The sequence below is a fragment of the Triticum urartu genome, chromosome 4A (assembly GCF_056163025.1).
Source record: "Triticum urartu cultivar PI428250 chromosome 4A, HENAU_Tu73, whole genome shotgun sequence".
In the NCBI taxonomy this organism is placed as follows: Eukaryota; Viridiplantae; Streptophyta; class Magnoliopsida; order Poales; family Poaceae; genus Triticum; species Triticum urartu.
Genome location: NC_141876.1, coordinates 136413859 through 136434922, shown reverse-complemented (window position 1 = coordinate 136434922; position 21064 = coordinate 136413859). Strand labels below are relative to the sequence as shown.

The 21064-nt window shown below is 46.7% G+C and overlaps 1 protein-coding gene across 1 annotated transcript; it reads left to right on the top strand.

Annotated features, from left to right (window-relative positions):
- Positions 1 to 125: 125 nt before the first annotated feature.
- On the top strand, positions 126 to 4894 carry LOC125550994 (NAD(P)-binding Rossmann-fold superfamily protein). Its single transcript, XM_048714134.1, has 9 exons — positions 126 to 520; positions 1196 to 1308; positions 1386 to 1439; positions 1547 to 1631; positions 2138 to 2243; positions 3780 to 3866; positions 3953 to 4050; positions 4154 to 4263; positions 4515 to 4894. Exons 1-9 carry the CDS (start codon positions 256 to 258, stop codon positions 4578 to 4580), a joined length of 984 nt encoding a protein of 327 aa, XP_048570091.1. The 5' UTR covers positions 126 to 255; the 3' UTR covers positions 4581 to 4894.
- Positions 4895 to 21064: the final 16170 nt, after the last annotated feature.

Below are 21064 nucleotides of genomic sequence, written 5' to 3'. Positions count from 1 at the left end.
TGATTTTAAACATTTCCCTAAATAAAATGTTGGAATTTGTTTCGCCAAATTCCTACGGGTTTCAGGTTTAAAATGGACTTTTTCCGGACGAATGACACGCGCCGCTCGTCAATCCGGGTTGGCTGTGGTTGAGCCGCGCCGCACGTCCCGGACCACTCCCCCTCGCCGCCAAGCTCCCCGTTATCTCCCCTCTCGCTCTCGCCTCAAAAGTTTCCAGAGCCCCCCTCCCCTGGTCCCTCGCGGCCATCTCCAACAATGGCGACGGCTCACCTCAGCCCGGCGCTCGCGGTCTCATCGTCGCGCCACCTAACCTCCAAACACGGCCAGCCGCCCATCTTCGCGCAGCCAGGCGGCACAGCGGTGCTGCGGTCTTGCTCGCTTCCCTTGTCCTCGAGACTTGCCGCGTCGGGTCGAGGTGGGTGGCGGCTCGCGGCGGCAGTGGAGCCCAGGACCGCGCAGCAGGAAAAGGCCGATGCCTCCTCGAGGCTGGTCCTCGTCGTCGGCGGAACCGGCGGCGTAGGTAGGAGATCAGCTCCTCTTCGCTGCTCTTAATTGCTTATATTCTTTTCTCGAGAAAACCTCCGTACATTGTTGGTATCCACGGATGAGTTCGTAGCGACGGGTGTCAGCTCATAATTCGATTAAGAAATTACTGAAGCCTGCCTCTCTTTTTCTGTATTGTATAAACTATTTTTAGTTTGTGAGAGGAACAAGATTGTTGGGTGTGTCCTCGAAAGGTCAACTTCGACACAAAATGGCGTGGCAGCCCGCCTAATAACTGTCAGTTGTTTTGTGCGTCTGTTTCACCCGAAATTCACCTGTAACCAGCTGCGATTTCTTTCTCTTCCCTACAATTTTTGTTTGCCATCAGGAGTTTTGTGCAAGCGATCTAAACATGCTAGTATTCTATAGGTATACTCCTTTCTGCTTTGCATCTCATGTCAGTCTGATATGCTCCCTCCGTTCCTAAATATTTGTCTTTTTAGAGATCTCAAATGGTTACCACATACGGATGTACATAGACATATTTTAGAGTGTAGATTCACTCATTTTGCTCCGTATGTAGTCACTTGTTGAAATCTCTAGAAAGACAAATATTTAAGAACGGAGGGAGTATATTACTATCCTGCAGTTACAGTTTTCACAGTTACTTGACGAATTTGGGCTAGATATTGATCGTGTAGGATCCTTGTAGGTCAATTGCTGGTAGCATCTTTGCTGAGCAGGAAAATTAAGACAAGGCTGCTCCTAAGAAACCCTGAAAAGGCAGCGTTCTTATTTGGCAAGCAGGATGAGAGTGTTTTGCAGGTAATCTTACATCAACAGCTTCAGCATTCTATTTTCTCCAAACTGTGACTTCCTTATACGAGTCTCCTTTTTTACAGGTTTATGAAGCGGACACGAGAAATGCTGACAGTTTGAATCCAGAAATGTTTGAGGTTGCTCTCTTCTACTTATTTATTTTGAAGCTGAATCCATGCATAATTCTTCGACCATCTATGTATGCATAATTGAATAAATCAAAATATAGGGTCTATTTTCATAGGGAGTTACACATGTGGTATGTACTACTGGGACTACAGCATTTCCATCAAAACGCTGGGATGGGGATAACACTCCTGAACGTGTCGGTACGTACTGCCCAAGATTCTGCACTTAACTTAGGTCTACTGAAATTGATTATCCGTTTACCGTATGGCAATCCAAAGATTTGGGGCAAGGATAATCCTGGGAGCCTATAAATCTCTCCCGTTCCCTGTAATGGTTCTGGAACTGATGTATTTCCGTTGTTATGCAATGGAAAGGGGGTTAGCCCGGTTCAAAAAAAAAAAGTCTTCCGCTGTGGAGAAAATAAATATCGAATTGTGACAGTTGCAGAATGCTGATGAGTAATAAATTGTAAGAAAATTGAAATCTCAACATTCATTTTCAGAGCTTATTATGCAATTTTTTTAATCATGAACATGCTTATGGCACATCACTTGCCATTCGTGGCCCAGAAGTGTTTATTCAATTGTTGTAAATTGATAGGGCCAGATCCATCTTTAGCACATGTATAGCACTAGTTATGAACTCATGGGTGTGGATACAATGTTCTATCACTTATTACTGATGACATGCTATTTAACGTGTCTAGATTGGGATGGCGTCCGAAATTTTGTGAGTGCCATGCCACAGACGGTCAAGAGACTGGTTTTGGTGTCATCGATTGGTGTTACAAAATATAATGAAATACCATGGAGGTATACTTTATAACTCTGATGAAGAACTATGGCATTGTACAATTGATACATATTACTATGTCTAAGTTGTGGAACTTGTGATGAGGAACAATAGAGAGAGGGAAAAGAAAAAGGAAATCAGAAGTCAAACCCATTTGACTACTTCCAGATACTCCCTCCGGTCCTTTTTACTCCGCATATTAGATTTGTGTTAAGTCAAACTTTGCAAAGCTTGACCAAATTTATATTAAAAAATATCAACATCTACAATATCAAATATATATACTATGAAACTATATTTTGTAATGAATCTAATAATGTTGATTTAGCATTTTGAATGTTGATACTTTTTTCTATAAGTTTGGTCAAATTAGAGATATTTGACTTCTAGCTCTGAGTAGAATGCTAAATTTTAAGTACTCCCTGCGATCCATATTAATTGTCGCTCAAATGGATGTATCTAGAACTGAAATACGTCTAGATACATCTGTTTTAGCGACAAGTAATATGGATCGGAGGGAGTAATGTTTTCTAGAGTGTTTTAGGTATAACTAGAAGTTGAGTTGTGAAGGCTTCACAAAGCCTATAAATAGAGGTCCCCTCCTCTAGTTTGTAACCTGGCTATGTACCCCACTATCTATAATAAAACTTGGTGTTCTTATCAAAGATCTTGGACTAGATCTTGTGCTCTAGGAGTTTCGGACTGAACTTCTGCTGCTAAATTGGCCTATATTCACCTCTAGAGCGATATCTAGCGCATCACGTTGAAGTAGTTCCTTTAACACTAGTGCTGTACACTTTGTAGCAGCAAGGTGGAGTTGTTCCTCCACAACCGTGTGCTGCTTCAACTTGTCATCAATTGTTATGTGGACCAGCCCATCAAACGTGGAGTCTTATCCCTTAATTAGTTTCCTGGTTGATTAAGCATCTCTGTTAGGAAAGAGTCCACTCAGTTTAGAGATTGTATTGGAGTTTAAATAGATTTACCGGCTTGTTGGCCAAGGCTTGTCTGTTATATAAAGTGTCCGACCCCTCTCAATAAAGAAGAGAAGAAAATTGCCGTTTACTTTCATCTACTTTTGAGTAATTAGGGTTAGGTCAGTAGTATATTCTTCCATCAATTGCCTCGAAACAAAAGTTTTTTATATTTCTTGTGATATCCTGAAATTAGACATTTTCCTAAAGTGCCACAACCTGTTTATAGATGCAAAATTTACTTTAGTAATTACTTTCTGTTACTGTTAGCCAGTGTATGTTTTAGTGTAAGACATGCATGCTTGTTTTTTCAATTTAAGTCTCTGTGCATTTTACTTGGATATTTAGTTCTGGTTTAGCTTTACACCGGTTTCTTTATCATGCACTCCATCCGTTCACTATTATAAGATGTTCTAACATTTTCTAAATCAGATGTATGTAGACAAGTTTTGGCGTGTTTGTTCACTCATTTCAGTTCATATGTAGTCTATATTGAAATATCTAAAACATCTTATAATAGTGAATTGAGGGAGTACAATATAAATCTGTTTATCCTTACCTCATACTAGTACGCATTTGCAGTATTATGAACCTCTTTGGTGTGCTTAAATACAAGAAGATGGCAGAGGACTTTGTCCGCAATTCAGGCATACCTTTCACGATCATCAGGTTAATTATTATGTACATACAAGGAATAATCCATGGGCTCATTCATGGACATGTTCTTTTTCTGATATGATACTAGCTGGTTGCAGGCCGGGGAGATTAACAGATGGGCCCTACACTTCCTATGACCTGAACACACTTGTTAAGGCTACAGCTGGAGAAAGACGAGCAGTTGAGATAGGCCAAGGTCCCTCTCCATTTGATGATGAACTACTGCTCTTACTAAGCTCTTTTACGCTCGTAACACTTGGTCATTATCTTATTTCGAAAGGATTGTCTTATCTTATTAGGTGACAAGCTTGTGGGAGAAGCGAGCAGATTGGTGGTGGCAGAAGCATGTATCCAAGCTTTGGATATTGAATCTACCCAAGGAAAAATATACGAGATTAGTTCGGTGAAGGTACTCATGCATGCTTCAGACGTGATGTTAACTTGTGCTTTAAACCTTTGCTTGCATTGTCTATTTATTTTTATCCTGCTATTCAGTTGGACTCATGGCGTGAATTTTGTTAGCCAACTAGCGTTACACGTCAGACCTTGCTCGAAATGAATCGTTGTTTATTTTCCTACTTACCAATTGAAATTTCCTCTTCTTCCGACTGATATGCCTTTTTTTGTCGAATGACTGATACGGCAAATGATGTGGCACAGGGCGAAGGACCTGGGAGCGACCAGGAGAAATGGAAGCAACTATTTGCAGCTGCTGAATCGAACTAGTGGCACTCTGAAGCACAGAGTGCAGTGCATTTTAATTTATATACACTGTAGTGGAATTCCATACAAGGGCAGTAGCGGTCCAGTACATACATAGGTGCAGAGTTGTCATTGTCGCGGGATTTGGAAACGACTCGCAAACAATCGAGCATAGTACTATGTGCCTTATCCAAGCTATGCGCTCAGGCTTAAAAATGGGAGAATATCATACTACCGATATTCGGTGGAAACCGGTATGTTTGTCCTTTTTGTTTAGCGACTCATGGGCTGAATTTGGATACAGATTTCTGTGTGAATAGTAGATATTTTACATTGTATAGAGGTTTCGTCATTTAATTCCGGTCGAAGGGAGTATATTTTTTCTTTTTGCCTTGCGAGGATAATACTAGTAGATAGATGTTCTTTGTTTTTTGAGAAACATAGTAAGGGCATCTCCAACGGTGACTCTCAAACCGCCCCTATCCGTCTGGACAGTGCGGTCAAGATGGATAGAGGCGGTTTGAGGGCGGACCGCGCGGTCCGGATGTTCTTTTTCCCGCAAACCGGAAGCAAGCAGTGGGCTTTGCGTCTGGATTGCTGTCACTTCCGCGTTTGACAACTCTGGCTCACCCAAAATTATTCCTTGCTTGTGCCTTTTTGTAACACTCACAATGCGGCTATATCTTCCACATGTCGGAGCATGACTTAGAGACATAACCGCATAGTAGGCATGTCGTAAGAGGGGTAATCTTTACACATCCCATGTACTGAATGAGAAGGAGATAAAGAGTTGGCTTACAACCATCACTCCACACAATACATAAATATAGCATTATATCATCTAGAATACAATCAAGATCCGACTACGGAACCAAAATAAAGACAACCCCAAATGCATAGATCCCCGATCGTCCCAACTGGGCTCCACTACTGATCGTCCGGAAAGGAAACGTAATAACGTCCCGAATCCTCGTCGAACTCCCACTTGAGTTCGGTCGCGTCCCCTGCATTGGCATCATCGGCACCTGCATTTGGTTTTGGAAGTAAACTGTGAGTCACGGGGACTCAGTAATCTCACACCCTCGCGATCAAGACTATTTAAGCTTATGGATAGGAAAGGTAGTGAGGTGGAGCTGCAGCAAACACTAGCATATATGGTGGCTAACTTACGCAAATGAGAGCGAGAAGAGAAGCAAAGCACGGTCGAGAAGCTACAAAGATCAAGAAGTGATCCTGAAACTACTTACGTTCAAGCATAACACGAGACCGTGTTCTCTTCCCGGACTCCGCCGAAAAGAGACCATCACGGCTACACACGCGATTGATTCATTTTAATTAAGTTAAGTGACAAGTTTTCTACAACTGGATATTAACAAATTCCCATCTGGCCATAACCGCGGGCACGACTTTCAAAAGTTCAAAACCCTGCATGGGTGTCCCAACTTAGCCCATCACGAGCTCTCACGGTCAACGAAAAATATTCCTTCTCCCAAGAAGACCCGGTCAGACTCGGAATCCCGGTTACAAGACATCTCGACAATGGTAAAACAAGATCAGCAAAGCCGCCCGAATGTGCCGACAAATCCCGATAGGAGCTGCACATATCTCGTTCTCAGGGCACACCGGATGAGCCAGACGTCGGGTTGGCATAGACCCTGGTTGCCCAGGGGCCGCCAGACATCGCTCAGGTTGGACCAACACTTAGAGAAGCACTGGCCCGAGGGGGGGGGGGCGGGGGTTAAAATAAAGATGACCCTTGAGTCCGCGAAACCCAAGGGAAAAAGGCTTAGGTGACAAATAGTAAAACCAAGGTTGGGCCTTGCTGGAAGAGTTTCATTCAAGGTGAACTGTCAAGGGGTTCCCATAACACCCAACCGCGTAAGGAACGCAAAATCAAGGAACATAACACCGGTATGACGGAAACTAGGGCGGTAAGAGTGGAACAAAACTCCAGGCATAAGGCCGAGCCTTCCACACTTTATTAAGTATATAGGTGCATTAAAGTAAATAAGATATAATAATGATATCCCAACAATAAACATGTTCCAACAAGGAACAAACTCCATCTTCACCTGCAACTAGTAACGCTATAAGAGGGGCTGAGCAAAGCGGTAACATAGTCAAACAACGGTTTGCTGGGAAAGGTGGGTTAGAGGCTTGACATGGCAATATGGGAGGCATGATAAAGCATGTGGTAGGTATCACGGCGTAACAGTAGAACGAGCAACTAGCAAGCAAAGATAGAAGTGATTTCGGGGGTATGGTCATCTTGCCTGCAAAGTTCTCCGAGTTGACGTAAGCTTGATCCTCGTAAGCGTACTCAACGGGTTCCTCGATCACGTACTCGTCTCCCGGCTCTACCCAAAGCAAGAACACAAGCAAAGGACCAACAATCAATCACGGTGCAATGCGCAAGCAACATAATGCAAAACATGGCATGATATGCGGGATGTGATATGCAATGCATATGCATGCTTCAAAAAGCAAAGATTGAACCAGGCCTTAACTTGGGAAACCAAGTGTGCTGCTAGAAAGATGAGTTGCTTTCGGTCGAAATCGATATAAAGATCACCGGAATCGGATGCACGGTTTGCAAATGGCAAGCTGAAAGGATCGATATGGTTAACTAAGGGGGGGGTGAATAGGCAACTAACAATTTTTAGCTTTTCTTTAGCAATTTAAACTTTGCATCAAAGTAGGTTGTCTAGATATGCAACTAGGTGAGCAACCTATATGATGCAACACGGATAGGAACACAAGCAAGCAAGATATATGAAACAAATAAGCTTCCACAAGTAAGGCACGAGATAACCAAGAGTGGAGACGGTGGAGACGAGGATGTGTTGCCGAAGTTCCTTCCCTTTGAGAGGAAGTACGTCTCCGTTGGAGCGGTGTGGAGGCACAATGCTCCCCAAGAAGCCACTAGGGCCACCGTAATCTCCTCACGCCCTCACACAATGCAAGATGCCGTGATTCCACTATTGGTGCCCTTGGAGGCGGCGACCGAACCTTTACAAACGAGGTTGGGGCAATCTCCACAACTCAATTGGAGGCTCCCAACGACACCACGAAGCTTCACCACAATGGACTATGGCTTCACGGTGACCTCAACCGTCTAGGATGCTCAAACACCCAAGAGTAACAAGATCCGCAAGGGATTAGTGGGGGAATCAAATATCTCTTGGTGGAAGTGTAGATCGGGGCCTTCTCAACCACTCCCGAGCAAATCAACAAGTTTGGTTGGCTAGGGAGTGAGATCGGGCGAAAATGGAGCTTGGAGCAATAATGGAGTTTAGTGGTGGAAGAGGTGAGTCAACGGGGAAGAAGGGGACCCCTTATATAGTGTGTGGAAAAGATCCAACCGTTACCCACCAACCAGCCCGCGGCCAGCGGTACTACCGCGCCTGGCCAGCGGTACTACCGCAAGGCCGCGCGGTACTACTGCTTGCAACCAAGCGGTACTACCGCACGGCTGTGCGGTACTACCGTACCGACCCACGGTACTGCCGCAACCCCAACACAGAACCGATAAACAGACGCACAGGAGCTGGGGGCGGTACTTCCGCACGCGCGGTACTACCGCGCCCCCCATGCGGTACTACCGCGAGGCAAAAATCCCAGCCAGGGGAGAAGGGAAACTTCCGTGCCTACTTCCGCAAAGAAACGGAAGTAGTAAAAACCCGACACAGTAGTACTGCCGAGGGGCGGTACTACTGCCTGACTGCATAGCGCGGTACTACCGCTCGGCGAAAACGGTACTACCGTGGTAGGTGCGGATGTAAAAAATTGCATCCGCTCCTACTACCGCAAAGGGGCGGCACTAGCCTGGTGGGCAGCGGTAGTGCGGCTCCAGGGGAGCGGTACTACCGTGGGCACCTGCGGTACTACCGCGCCACAGCGCGATACTACCGCGGATGCCTACGGTACTACCGTTGACCTGGGAGCAGTACTACCGCAACCAACAACGGCAGCCAGACAAGGGAGGCAAGAAAACGGAGGAAGCTCCAAGGAAGAAGGAGGGGATAAGAAGGAGACGTGTACGTGATGATTCCACCCAAACCTTTCCAACGCGGACCCCCTCTTAATAGTACGGCTTTCCTACGACTCAAATCCACCAAAAAGAAACGTAGAAAAGACGCCGTCTTCGTCAGTCTTCGAGGGGCACCCAATCGTCTTGTGCCTAGCAAAGAAGTGTCTGGAATACTCATGGCACACGATTAGTCCGCAAATGCGTTGTCATCAATCACCAAAACACTTAGGGATAAATATGTCCTTACAATCTCCCCTTTTGGTGGATTGATGACAAAACGGGATTTGCATAAAGAAAATACTATTAAGTAAATGCAAACGCCTCCTCTCTATAATATAGACGGGCTCCCCCTAGATGTGTGCCACCTAGATGAGTGCTATGGACTGCATGGCACGCCAAAAAGGCAGAGAGGACACCTACACACACGGGGTGGCTCAGGCAGAGAAGTCGTCCCACTGCTCCTCGTGCTCCTTGTCAGACTCAGCGGCGGGGATAGTCTCCTCGAGGTCATCCTCTGAACTGGTCCACTTGTATCCCTGCTTTGACATCCAGGCAGCCTCAGGTGTGATGACGTCCTCAGACCCGCCAGACACATCCTCTCCAAAGAGCCTCATAACCTTCTTGTCACGGCAGCGACTCTCCTTGTCTGCCACGCGAGCCCTGTACTGTCCCTTCGCCTGCATGCAGAAGAGAGTCTTCATCTTGTCCTTTAGCTTCTTGGCCCATGACGGCTCAGAGGAAGAAGTGGTGGACCTAGCAGCACGGTCCTCAGCAACATTCTCAGCAGCAGCAGCCTCCCCCTCACCAGCAGCCCTCCTAGCAGAAGAGGCCTCAGCACGGGTAGTGGTGTTGGCCCAGTTGGGCTTGACGCGGAGGCTGATGGACTCATGGCGAATCCAGTCTGGAGCAAGGAACTCATCACCCGGTTACATCTTCTCCCAAGTGGTGGAGAGCAGCAGAAACAGGTATGGTCCATAGATAGGTACCTTGCGAGTGAACACCGCAAACCGAAGCTCACACCACATGATGTGTGAGACATCAAGTGGCTGAGTCTGAGAAGAACGTGCCTCTGCACACAAGAGCAACATGTCCACTAGATATGCCTGTACCTTGTCCTTGCCGCCAATGCATGGGAACAGAGTGTTGCGGAAGATGCGATGCATGATATCCAGAAAGGAGTTTAACACCCAAGATGACTTGCCATTGGGGAGTACCTTCTCAACAAGGAAGGGCTGAAGCAGGTTCTTGTTGGCAGACTCAGATTTGGCATGGGGGCGAACACCAACGGGGGTGTGAAGCCCGTCATCAGGAATGTGCAGCAGATCCATGAACTCTTTCCATGTAGCAGACAGCTGACGGCCATTGGTCATTCAGGTCATCCTCCGCTCCTCCCCGGGATGAAAGTACACTAAGGCAAAGAACTGACAGATGAGCTCAGGGTCATAGTCATGGTGAAAAGAGATCACCGGCTCAATAGCAAACTGCTCCACCAAGTCCAGAGCCTCTCCAAAATAGTCACGAAACTTGTCCTTCCGCATGTGATGCATGTCTGTCCACTTGACCTCCACGAATGTATTCTGCTTGCTCTTGATTACATACAGATAGATGAGAACCTGTTGCTTATTCCAGAACATCTCAGTGCCTCTGAGCACAGCCCGAGGAGTCACATAGGGATTGACCCTCCGGCGTTCGACATACTCAATGACAGAAATCTCGTCCATGCCCTTAGCAGGTTCCTTTTGCTTGCTGGCAGTGGTCTTGACATTGCGCTTGGGGGCATTGGAGCCCTTTGGGGCTTCATCTTGGGGGTTGCGCAGATGCTTGGAGCCAGTGTCACGACTGGGATTGGAACGGCGAGAGCCACCACCTGAGACACAGAACGCAAAAACACCCACAACAGCCAAGAGAGATTAATGCAAAGACCACAACAAAGCAAGTGAAACAAGCAGAAAGCACACATGATAAATGCCTAGAGAGAGATTTGATCCCTACGGTAGTACTGCCAAGTGCTGCGGAGCTAAGATAGTAGTACAGCTCTTAGACGCGGTAGTACCATGAAAGATCACGGTAGTACTGGGTGTAGGAGCGGTAGTACGACCTTAGCGCCGCGGCTGGCGCGGTAGTACCGCGTCTGCAGAGCGGTACTACCGCACGGTACGGTAGTACCGCACCTGACGGGCGGTAGTACCTCAAGAGCGGTAGTACCGCGTATTAGGCATGGTAGTATGGCACCGCGTCAGATCTGAACAGGTTCAAATCTGAAAAAGCCCGCGAAACCACGGCGGTACTACGGTTGGACAAAGCTACCACAAGACAGCATATCAAGTATGTTTCCTACGCATCACGACTCTCCTACATCCTACTCTTGCACAGATTTGGCCTAAAATCTCAAGAACGACAAGTTTCTCCCCAAAAACCTAGAAGCAAGAGAACAACCAAGAAAAAGAGGGATTTGGGGAAAAACCTTGGTCCATGGCAAGAGGAAGTGGTGGGGAACGATCCCACCGGTCGGAATCCGAGGAGAGTGGCCGGAGACGGAGATCCGGCGAGGGCCTCCGGCGCCGTTCTTGAGAGAGAGAGACGTGGAGAGAGAGACAAAAGAATGGGTATGGGGAGTTGGAACTCCCATACCCAAGTCATAACCCCCACGCGCCCTCGACGGCGCGGTAGTACCGTGCCCGGACACGGTAGTACCTCCCGGTGCGGTACTTCCGAAGTATCGCACCAGAGCGGTAGTACCGTGCTGTGGCGCGGTAGTACAGTGCCTCCCAAAGCGGTAGTACCGCGGCCAGATGCGGTAGTACCGTGAGCTCAAGAAGATGCACGTTTAGAGCACACGAAAAAACTGGATCTTTGCACAAAACACTCCGAGCCAACACGATACCACAAGACTACGCAACACACAAAACCAGAAAGGCACACGATAAACGAACCAACCACGAGACACCACCTCTCCAAAAGAGAGGGCGGTGGCCGTAGCCACCTATGTTTGAGTCAATTGTTATGGCACCGTGAAGAATTATCCTTGGGTCCATGACTAAAACTCGTCTTTGAAGCACAAGTACCATCAAACATGGCTAATGTGAAAGACTTGATTGATTTATGCATAATGGGGGAGGGAGAGTTCATTGAGAGAACATCACTCCCCCTATGTCCATGCCTATATCTAAATAGGACAACACGTTGAGTATGGTGGGGTGTGCAAGGGTTTAAGCAACATTGCTCGAATCGATGATATTTAGCTCATGCCTTAACTCGCGAAATCTTGCTTCATCCAAGGGCTTCATGAAGATATCTGCAAGGTTATCATGAGTGTTGACGTAGTTGAGCTCGATCTCTCCTCGCCTAATGTGATCCCGGATGAAGTGATACCGAATCTCAATATGCTTCGTCTTGAAGTGTTGCACCGGGTTGAGAGAGATCTTGATGGCACTTTCATTGTCACACCAAAGAGGCACTTTGTCACAAATGACACCGTAATCCTTTAGAGTTTGCCTCATCTATAAGAGTTGTGCACAACAACTACCGGCCGCCACATACTCCGCTTCGGTGGACGAGAGAGACACACAACTTTGCTTTTTGGAAGACCAACTTACCAAATAACAACCAAGAAATTGGCACCCTCCGGAAGTGGACTTCCTATCCACTTTGTCTCCCTCCCAATCGGAATCCGAGTACCCTACAAGCTTGAAGTTTGATCCTCTTGGGTACCATAAGCCAAAGTTTGGGGTATGAGCCAAATATCGAAAGATTCGTTTGACCGCCACATAGTGACTTTCCTTAGGTGCAGCTTGAAACCGTGCACAAATTCCCACACTCAACATGATGTCCGGTCTAGATGCACAAAGGTAAAGCAAGGATCCAATCATGGAACGATATACCTTTTGATCCACCACTTTACCATTGGGATCTAAGTCAAGTTGGCACTTGGTGGGCATTGGAGTGGAAGCCGGCTTGACGTCACTTAGCTTGAATCTCTTGAGCATGTCTTGAGTGTATTTGGATTGATTGATGAAGGTTCCTTCTCTTCTTTGCTTCACTTCGAACCCTAGAAAGAACTTCAACTCTCCCATGGAAGACATCTCGAACTTTGAGGTCATGAGAGCGGCAAATTCCTCATTGAAAGCTTTGTCAGGGGAACCAAAGATAATATCATCAACATATAATTGGCACACAAACAACTCCCCTTTGACCTTCTTAGTAAAAAGAGTGGGGTCGATTAGCCAAACTTCAAAACCACGGTCTTGTAACAACTCGGTAAGGTGGTCATACCACGCACATGGGGCTTGTTTAAGGCCATAGAGTGCCTTATCGAGTTGATACACATGATCGGGAAAGTAGGGATCCTCGAATGATGAGGACATGGCTACCATAGTTACACCCATATCCCCTACTATTTTACCTCTTGGAACAGTTGCTAGAGCTCAGATACGCCAATTAAATTATCAGGTACTTTCGTTTCTTGGTAATGTTTCTAATGTTCATGAGAATATGATGCTGCCTAACTTAGATACATTTGTGCTGCTTGCAATTGAAGGGTCTAGCATGGACAAGAAGGTTGAACATTGGAGCATGGTCAAGCACGGAGATGAAGGTGCGTGCGAACAGAACAAGAACGGAGGTTCAAGTGGAGATTTCCGGACTTTGAAGCCACCATGATGACATACAAGATGGTGGACGAAATATACAAGATGGCCTTTCATAAATTTCGTCCACAGCTTATTATTGGTGTTGCGCCACCTTATTTTGGGCCAGGCCCATGTAATATATTTTTAGAGTCCATATTGTAGGGAAAACGACTTAGGAGATGTTTTAGTCCCACCTTGCCAAGGGTGGACAAAATCCCCTCTCTTTTCCCTATAAATATAGCCCTTAAGGCATCGTTTAGACTTGGGTTTTGTTTAGATTAAAAGTTCGCCATAGCTGCAACTTCTCGTACTTCGTTTGTGTCCAACGACCAGACCAAGACGTCACAGAACCCCACCTTGATCAATAAAGCTTTCATCCTATATTCGCAATATCCAGATTGCAATCTCAGTTTCTTGCTTGTTCTTCGTTTGCTTGCAGGAAACAGACCCTCGTGGTCAGGTTGATCGTGCTCCGGCGTGGTCAATAACCCCTCGGAAGTTGGTTTAGCGATTGCTAAGGCGCGATGTCTCGCATGTTCGTAGTCGGATCGTCAAGGTCGACTCCCACAGAAACGATAGCCACCATCTCATCGAAACATCGGGACACCTTTGCCTCTATCATCGAACCCGGGGGGTTGCTTGACGTAAACCAATTCATTAATAGGACCATTAAGAAAAGCACTCTTCACATCCATTTGTTGTAACTTAAAGTTGTGATGAGAAGCATATGCAATCAACATGCGAATGGATTCAAGACGAGCAACGGGAGCAAAGGTTTCACCGTAGTCGATACGCTCGACTTGGGAGTAGCCTTGTGCTACCAAACGAGCCTTGTTGCGAATTATGATCCCATGGGCATCTTGCTTGTTCTTAAATATCCACTTGGTTCCTATGACATTGTTATTCCCGGTCGGTCTTGGCACCAATCTCCACACTTTGTTGTGCTCGAAGTTGTTGAGTTCTTCATGCATGGCATTGAGCCAATCCGGATCTTCTAGCGCCTCATAGACCTTGTGGGGTTCCACACAAGAGACAAATGCGTGATGCTCACAATAATTTGCTAATTGTCTACGAGTGCTTACCCCCTTTCTTAAGCTTCCAAGCACATTCGTCATGAGATGATCCTTGGTGGAGAGCTTGGAAGCAACCTTGGCGGCACGACGCTCTAATTCCTCCTCGGTGGTGAGTTGAGGAGCGGTTACTTGATCATCTTGAGCGCCGTCATGAACTTGTTCTTGATCTTGAACTTGCTCGGGGGAGAGAACTTGACCTTGGGCATCACTTGGTGTGTCCACACCGTCTTGAGTATGATCTTTCCCTTGGTCATGTTCTTGAGGATGAGAGCCTCCATGTTGTTCTTCGGAAGCGTGTGGGCCTTGGGTTGGTGATGGCTCCACTTGAGTGGAGCTTTGTCCTTCTCCTTCGGCCACAAGGGGTTCCTCAATGGGTAGGATAAAGCCAACACCCATTCTTCTTATGGCTTGGGGAGGAATTTCATCACCTACATCACAAGTGCCACTTTGCTCCACTTGGGAGCCGTTATTCTCATCAAACTCCACGTTACACGTCTCCTCAATAAGTCCCGTGGATTTATTGAGGACACAGTAAGCATGAGAGTTTGTAGCATAGCCAACAAATATGCCCTCATAAGCTCTAGCCTCAAATTTAGACAACCGAACACCTTTCTTGAGAATGAAACACTTACACCCGAATACCCGGAAGTACTTGAGGTTGGGCTTGTTACCGGTGAGTATCTCGTATGGAGTCTTGTTCAAGCCCTTGCGGAGATAGAGCCGATTGGATGCATGACATGCGGTGTTGATGGCTTCAGCCCAAAAGTTGTACGGAGACTTGAACTCCGCCATCATGGTCCTTGCCGCATCCATCAACGTCCGGTTCTTCCTCTCTGCAACACCGTTTTGTTGAGGGGTGTATGGTGCGGAATATTGATGCTTGATTTCCTCATCACTAAGAAATTCATCCAAGGTGTAGTTCTTGAACTCGATGCCGTTGTCACTTCTTATTGTCAAGATCTTTGCATTGTGTTGACGTTGTGCTTCATTTGCAAAGTCAATGACGGTTTGTTGGGTCTCGCTCTTCCTCTGGAAGAAATACACCCACGTGTACCTTGAGTAGTCATCCACAATCACCAAGCAATACTTCCTACCTCCAAGACTATTGAAGGATGGAGGCCCAAAGAGATCCATGTGAAGGAGCTCCAAAGGCCTCTTTGAATAAATGATAGTCGTGGGAGGGTGAGCCTTCTCATGTAGCTTTCCTTCGATACAGGCACTGCAAGCACGATCTTTAGCAAAACTAACATTCGTTAGTCCACGGACATGGTCCCCCTTGAGGAGACTTTGCAAAGATCTCATATTGACATGGGATAAACGGCGATGCCAAAGCCATCCCACATCAACTTTAGCCATTAGGCATGTCGCGGTCTTAGTGGGTCGCTTCGAAAAGTTAATCACATAGAGACCGTTCTCGACATGCCCAACAAAAGATACTTTAAGAGTCTTGCTCCACAAGAGGGCCACGGTATCGATATCAAAGAAAGTGGCAAAGCCCATGATAGCAAGTTGACGAACGGAAAGTAAATTGTATGCAAGGGACTCAACAAGCATGACCTTCTCGATCGTGAGATCATGAGAGATGACCACCTTGCCAAGTCCCAATACCTTAGAAGATGAGGCGTCACCCCACTCGACATTGGTGGGCATAGATGGAACTTTGTGCACGTCCACCACCAAGTCCTTGCTTCCAGTCATATGATTTGTAGCTCCGCTATCGAGCAACCATGATCCACCACCGGAAGCAAACACCTACAAGAGATCAATGCTTGGTTTTAGGTACCCATTTTGTAATGGGTCCTTTGATGTTAGTAACAAGGGTCTTAGGAACCCAAATAGACCATTCAATGTACTCATGAAGAGAACCAACAAATTTGGCATAAACATGCCTATCACTAGCACGACATAACACATAAGAAGGGTTAAAATCACCGGCTTTGTTGAGAGGGGTGACATTGCCCTTCTTTACATTGTTCTTCTTCTTCTCCTCAGGGGAACTCTCTTCCTCCCTCACAAAGGTTTGCATGAGGGGAGGAGGTCGTTTGATCTTGTCATTCTTCTTCTTGTTCTTGGAGTCGGGCACGTACCCAACCCCTTCCTTGGCCACACCTCCCTTTTGGTTGATCAAGAGATCGTTGAGGTTCTTCTTGCCTTGTATGCAAGTCGCAAGACCTCTCTCAAGTTGCTCCTTCAACTTCGCATTTTCCTCAACAAGATGTATATGCTCACAACACGGGTTAGTAGCATTTGCATTATCAATTAAAACCATATGAGGAAAAGTTGTTTTCTCCTTAGTTAGCTTCACTTGGAGTTGATCATGAGACTCCTTGAGACTAGCGTGAATACCCTTCAAGGCCTTGTGGGCCTTGTCAAGTATATCAAACTCCTCTTTGAGTCTAGCAGGATCAACCCCGAGTTTGGCCTTCTTGGAATTTAGCACACGAGAAACAATGAGGACATGATCATAATCTTTCTTTAACTTAGCATGATCAATGCTGTGTGACTCCTCAAGAGCCAAACGAAGACCACGCTCCTCCTCAAGAGCATTGGAAAGATCCGAAATCTCATCGGCATAGTCACGACTATGCCCTTCCATCTTAGAGATGGTGTCTTCATGAGCCTCGATCATGTCATTGGCTTCACCAAGTTGTTCCAAGAGAGCAACAAAGTGCTTCTTGGATTTTCCCTTGAGTTTGCCCATAAAGGCCTCAAACTCGTTAGCCTCCACATTAGCTCCCTCAAGTTCATTAATGCTATCCGTCGGGGAAGGATGATTAATGATGGTAGTTTTGATGTTGGAGGTTACCTTGTTGGTGGCTTTAGCCATGAGGCACTTGGCGGTGATGCTCTCGTTGGGTGAGTCGAAGAGAGACACCCGTGACGTTGTTGCAATGGCAATGGAGGCCATGGCAACAGACTCACCATCTTCATCATCGTCATCATCCTCATTGTACTCTTCTTGCACAACTAAAGCCTTGGGAGGAGTCTTCTTGGTGAAGTTGTTCTTGTTGGGGAACGACTTGGCCTTGTCCTTTCGAATGAGCTTGCCACCATTGTCTTCCCTCTTCTCATACGGGCATTCCGCAACGAAATGAATCACGTTGCCGCAATTGTAGCAAGTCCTTACACGTTGCTTGCCCCTTGTGCCACTCGAGTTGCTTTTGCTAAAGTTTGGCCTCGAGTTTTTCTTGCTCCAAAATTGCCTTGAAGCAAGTGCCATGTGTTCATGATATGCATACTTCGTATCTTCGGGGTTGCTCTCCTCTTCTTCCTCTTCTTCTTCTTCCACGGTGAGCTTGGCCTTCAATGCAAGGTTAGGCTTCTTTGCCCGTTGAGAACGGAGCACCACATTGTCGGCGGTCTTTTCCAAAATGTTCATGGCCACAAACTCATCCAACACTTCGCTTGAGGTCAAAGTGTGGAAATCCGGTCTTTGACGAATGACGGAGGACATGGCCTTATGATAGGACATCATTGCCTTGAGGAATTTGCGCTTGATCCAATTGTCATCCGTGTCCTTGCTCTCGTGATCTCACAGTGAGACCACGAGTTTGGTTACTCTCCGATAAAGCTCACGAGGTTCTTCATCTTCTTTCATTGCAAACTCATCGGCCTCATCTTATACCACTTCATAATTGGAGCATTGAATGCTTGCACTCCCCAGTAGAGAGAGACAACACAATGCCATGCATCTTTGCCCAAGGCGAAGGGACGAAGATGAGGTAGGTCTTCGGGTGGAATTGCATCTTGAATGATGAAGAGAGCATTCTCATTGAATTGATTATCCGCGGCTTCTCGAGGAGTGAAGTTGCTTGGATCATGCGGATAAAAACCTTCTTCAATGATTCTCCAAAGGTTAGTGTTCACATGATTTAAATGACGTTTAAAGCGGTAAACCCAAGAATCAAAGTCCTCATTTTTCACAATCCTAGGGGGAGGACCGACATGATTCAAATGAGTGGAAGGAACCGGTCCACCATAAACAAGTGGTGGTTCCAAATGGCAAAGATGCCGGTGCCATTCTTACCACTAGAAGAAGGAGCCTTTTCACTACTAGCTCCCCCCTTGTCGGGGAAAGCATCCGTCACCTTGTTGGCGGGGTCACCCACTTTCAACGGTGCGGTGGATAGTTTAAGCCCCTCAAGAAATTTAGTAAACATGCTTTCAACTTCAATCGTCATGGAGGTTTTCAATGTCTCCAAGGCCACATTGAACTCCTCACGAGAGACCGAGGTTCCCCCATCGCCCGTAGACGAGATCAGATTCACACTGAAGTGTTCCTCCACACCGTCTACAGTATCAACCATACTCTTTGGACGGTAAAGTCCTTAATAAAGAGACGAGGCTCTGATACCAATTGAAAGGATCGATATGGTTGACTAGAGGGGGGGGGGGGTGAATAGGCAACTAACAATTTTAGCTTTTCTTTAGCAATTTAAACTTTGCATCAAAGTAGGTTGTCTAGATATGCAACTAGGTGAGCAACCTATATGATGCAACACGGATAGGAACACAAGCAAGCAAGATATATGAAACAAATAAGCTTCCACAAGTAAGCCACGAGATAACCAAGAGTGGAGACGGTGGAGACAAGGATGTGTTGCCGAAGTTCCTTCCCTTTGAGAGGAAGTACGTCTCCGTTGGAGCGGTGTGGAGGCACAATGCTCCCCAAGAAGCCACTAGGGCCACCGTAATCTCCTCACGCCCTCACACAATGCGAGATGCCGTGATTCCACTATTGGTGCCCTTGGAGGCGGCGACCGAACCTTTACAAACGAGGTTGGGGCAATCTCCACAACTCAATTGGAGGCTCCCAACTACACCACGAAGCTTCACCACAATGGACTATGGCTTCACGGTGACCTCAACCGTCTAGGATGCTCAAACACCCAAGAGTAACAAGATCCGCAAGGGATTAGTGGGGGAATCAAATATCTCTTGGTGGAAGTGTAGATCGGGGCCTTCTCAACCACTCCCGAGCAAATCAACAAGTTTGGTTGGCTAGGGAGTGAGATCGGGCGAAAATGGAGCTTGGAGCAATAATGGAGCCTAGTGGTGGAAGAGGTGAGTCAACGGGGAAGAAGGGGACCCCTTATATAGTGTGTGGAAAAGATCCAACCATTACCCACCAACCAGCCTACGGCCAGCGGTACTACCGCGCCTGGCCAGCGGTACTACCGCAAGGCCGCGCGGTACTACTGCTTGCAACCAAGCGGTACTACCGCACGGCTGTGCGGTACTACCGTACCAACCCACGGTACTGCCGCAACCCCAGCACAGAACCGATAAACAGACGCACATGAGCTGGGGGCGGTACTTCCGCACGCGCGGTACTACCACGCCCCCCATGCGGTACTACCGCGAGGCAAAAATCCCAGCCAGGGGAGAAGGGAAACTTCCGTGCCTACTTCCGCAAAGAAACGGAAGTAGCAAATACCCGACACAGTAGTACTGCCGAGGGGCGGTACTACTGCCTGACTGCATAGCGCGGTACTACCGCTCGGCGAAAACGGTACTACCACGGTAGGTGCGGATGTAAAAAATTACATCCGCTCCTACTACCGCAAAGGGGCGGCACTAGCCTGGTGGGCAGCGGTAGTGCGGCTCCAGGGGAGCGGTACTACCGTGGGCACCTGCGGTACTACCGCGCCACAGCGTGATACTACCGCGGATGCCTACGGTACTACCGTTGACCTGGGAGCAGTACTACCGCAACCAACAACGGCAGCCAGACAAGGGAGGCAAGAAAACGGAGGAAGCTCCAAGGAATAAGGAGGGGATAAGAAGGAGACGTGTACGTGATGATTCCACCCAAACCTTTCCAACACGGACCCCCTCTTAATAGTACGGCTTTCCTACGACTCAAATCCACCAAAAAGAAACGTAAAAAAGACGCCGTCTTCGTCAGTCTTCGAGGGGCACCCAATCGTCTTGTGCCTAGCAAAGAAGTGTCTGGAATACTCATGGCACACAATTAGTCCGCAAATGCGTTGTCATCAATCACCAAAACACTTAGGGATAAATATGTCCTTACACAAGCAAAACAAGAATGGCACAATTCTGCGATTAACAGCATGATGCCATCTAGAATGCAACAAGAAACTAAGCTACTGCACTCCAACATAGCAACAAAGCACATGGCAGTGATCTACTCAAGATGCTTGACGAAAGATGAACACTGAGCTATGGCTAAATCACACAAGAGCAGGTTCAAACAAGCATGGCAAAAGTGCAACAGATATCAGCATCACAGACTTAGTGAAAATACTAACATGTCAGGAATTAACATCAGGAAGCAATGTTTAGAGCAAGATAACAACATGCTACAGGAACAGAATATAGCAATACAATGCATGGCGTGAATCTACTCAAAGCATAGAACACAAGTCCATTACTGACCATAATCCAAAAAGGATCAGAAGATATGATGGCACCCATGTAAACATAGCAAGTTTCGCTAACAGATTCAGACTTAGCAGAAAACTGGACATGGCAAAAACAGAATTATGAAGGCCTCTTTGCGAGCTTGATTCACTCAACACGAGGCATTTAATGACAAACTAAGCATACTACCAGCAAGAAGACATGATTATGAAGCTAACCAAAGCAAGAACAATCTCATAGCATGCATGGATCAACTACAACAACCTTGGCAAAATTGATTAACACGTAAACAATCTGCCAGGAATAGTTTATAGCAAAAGTAGAGCAAGATTGAGTCATGCTAGGGCACTCCATAATTGCAAACAAGAGCATGGATGGATAGATCATGACCAT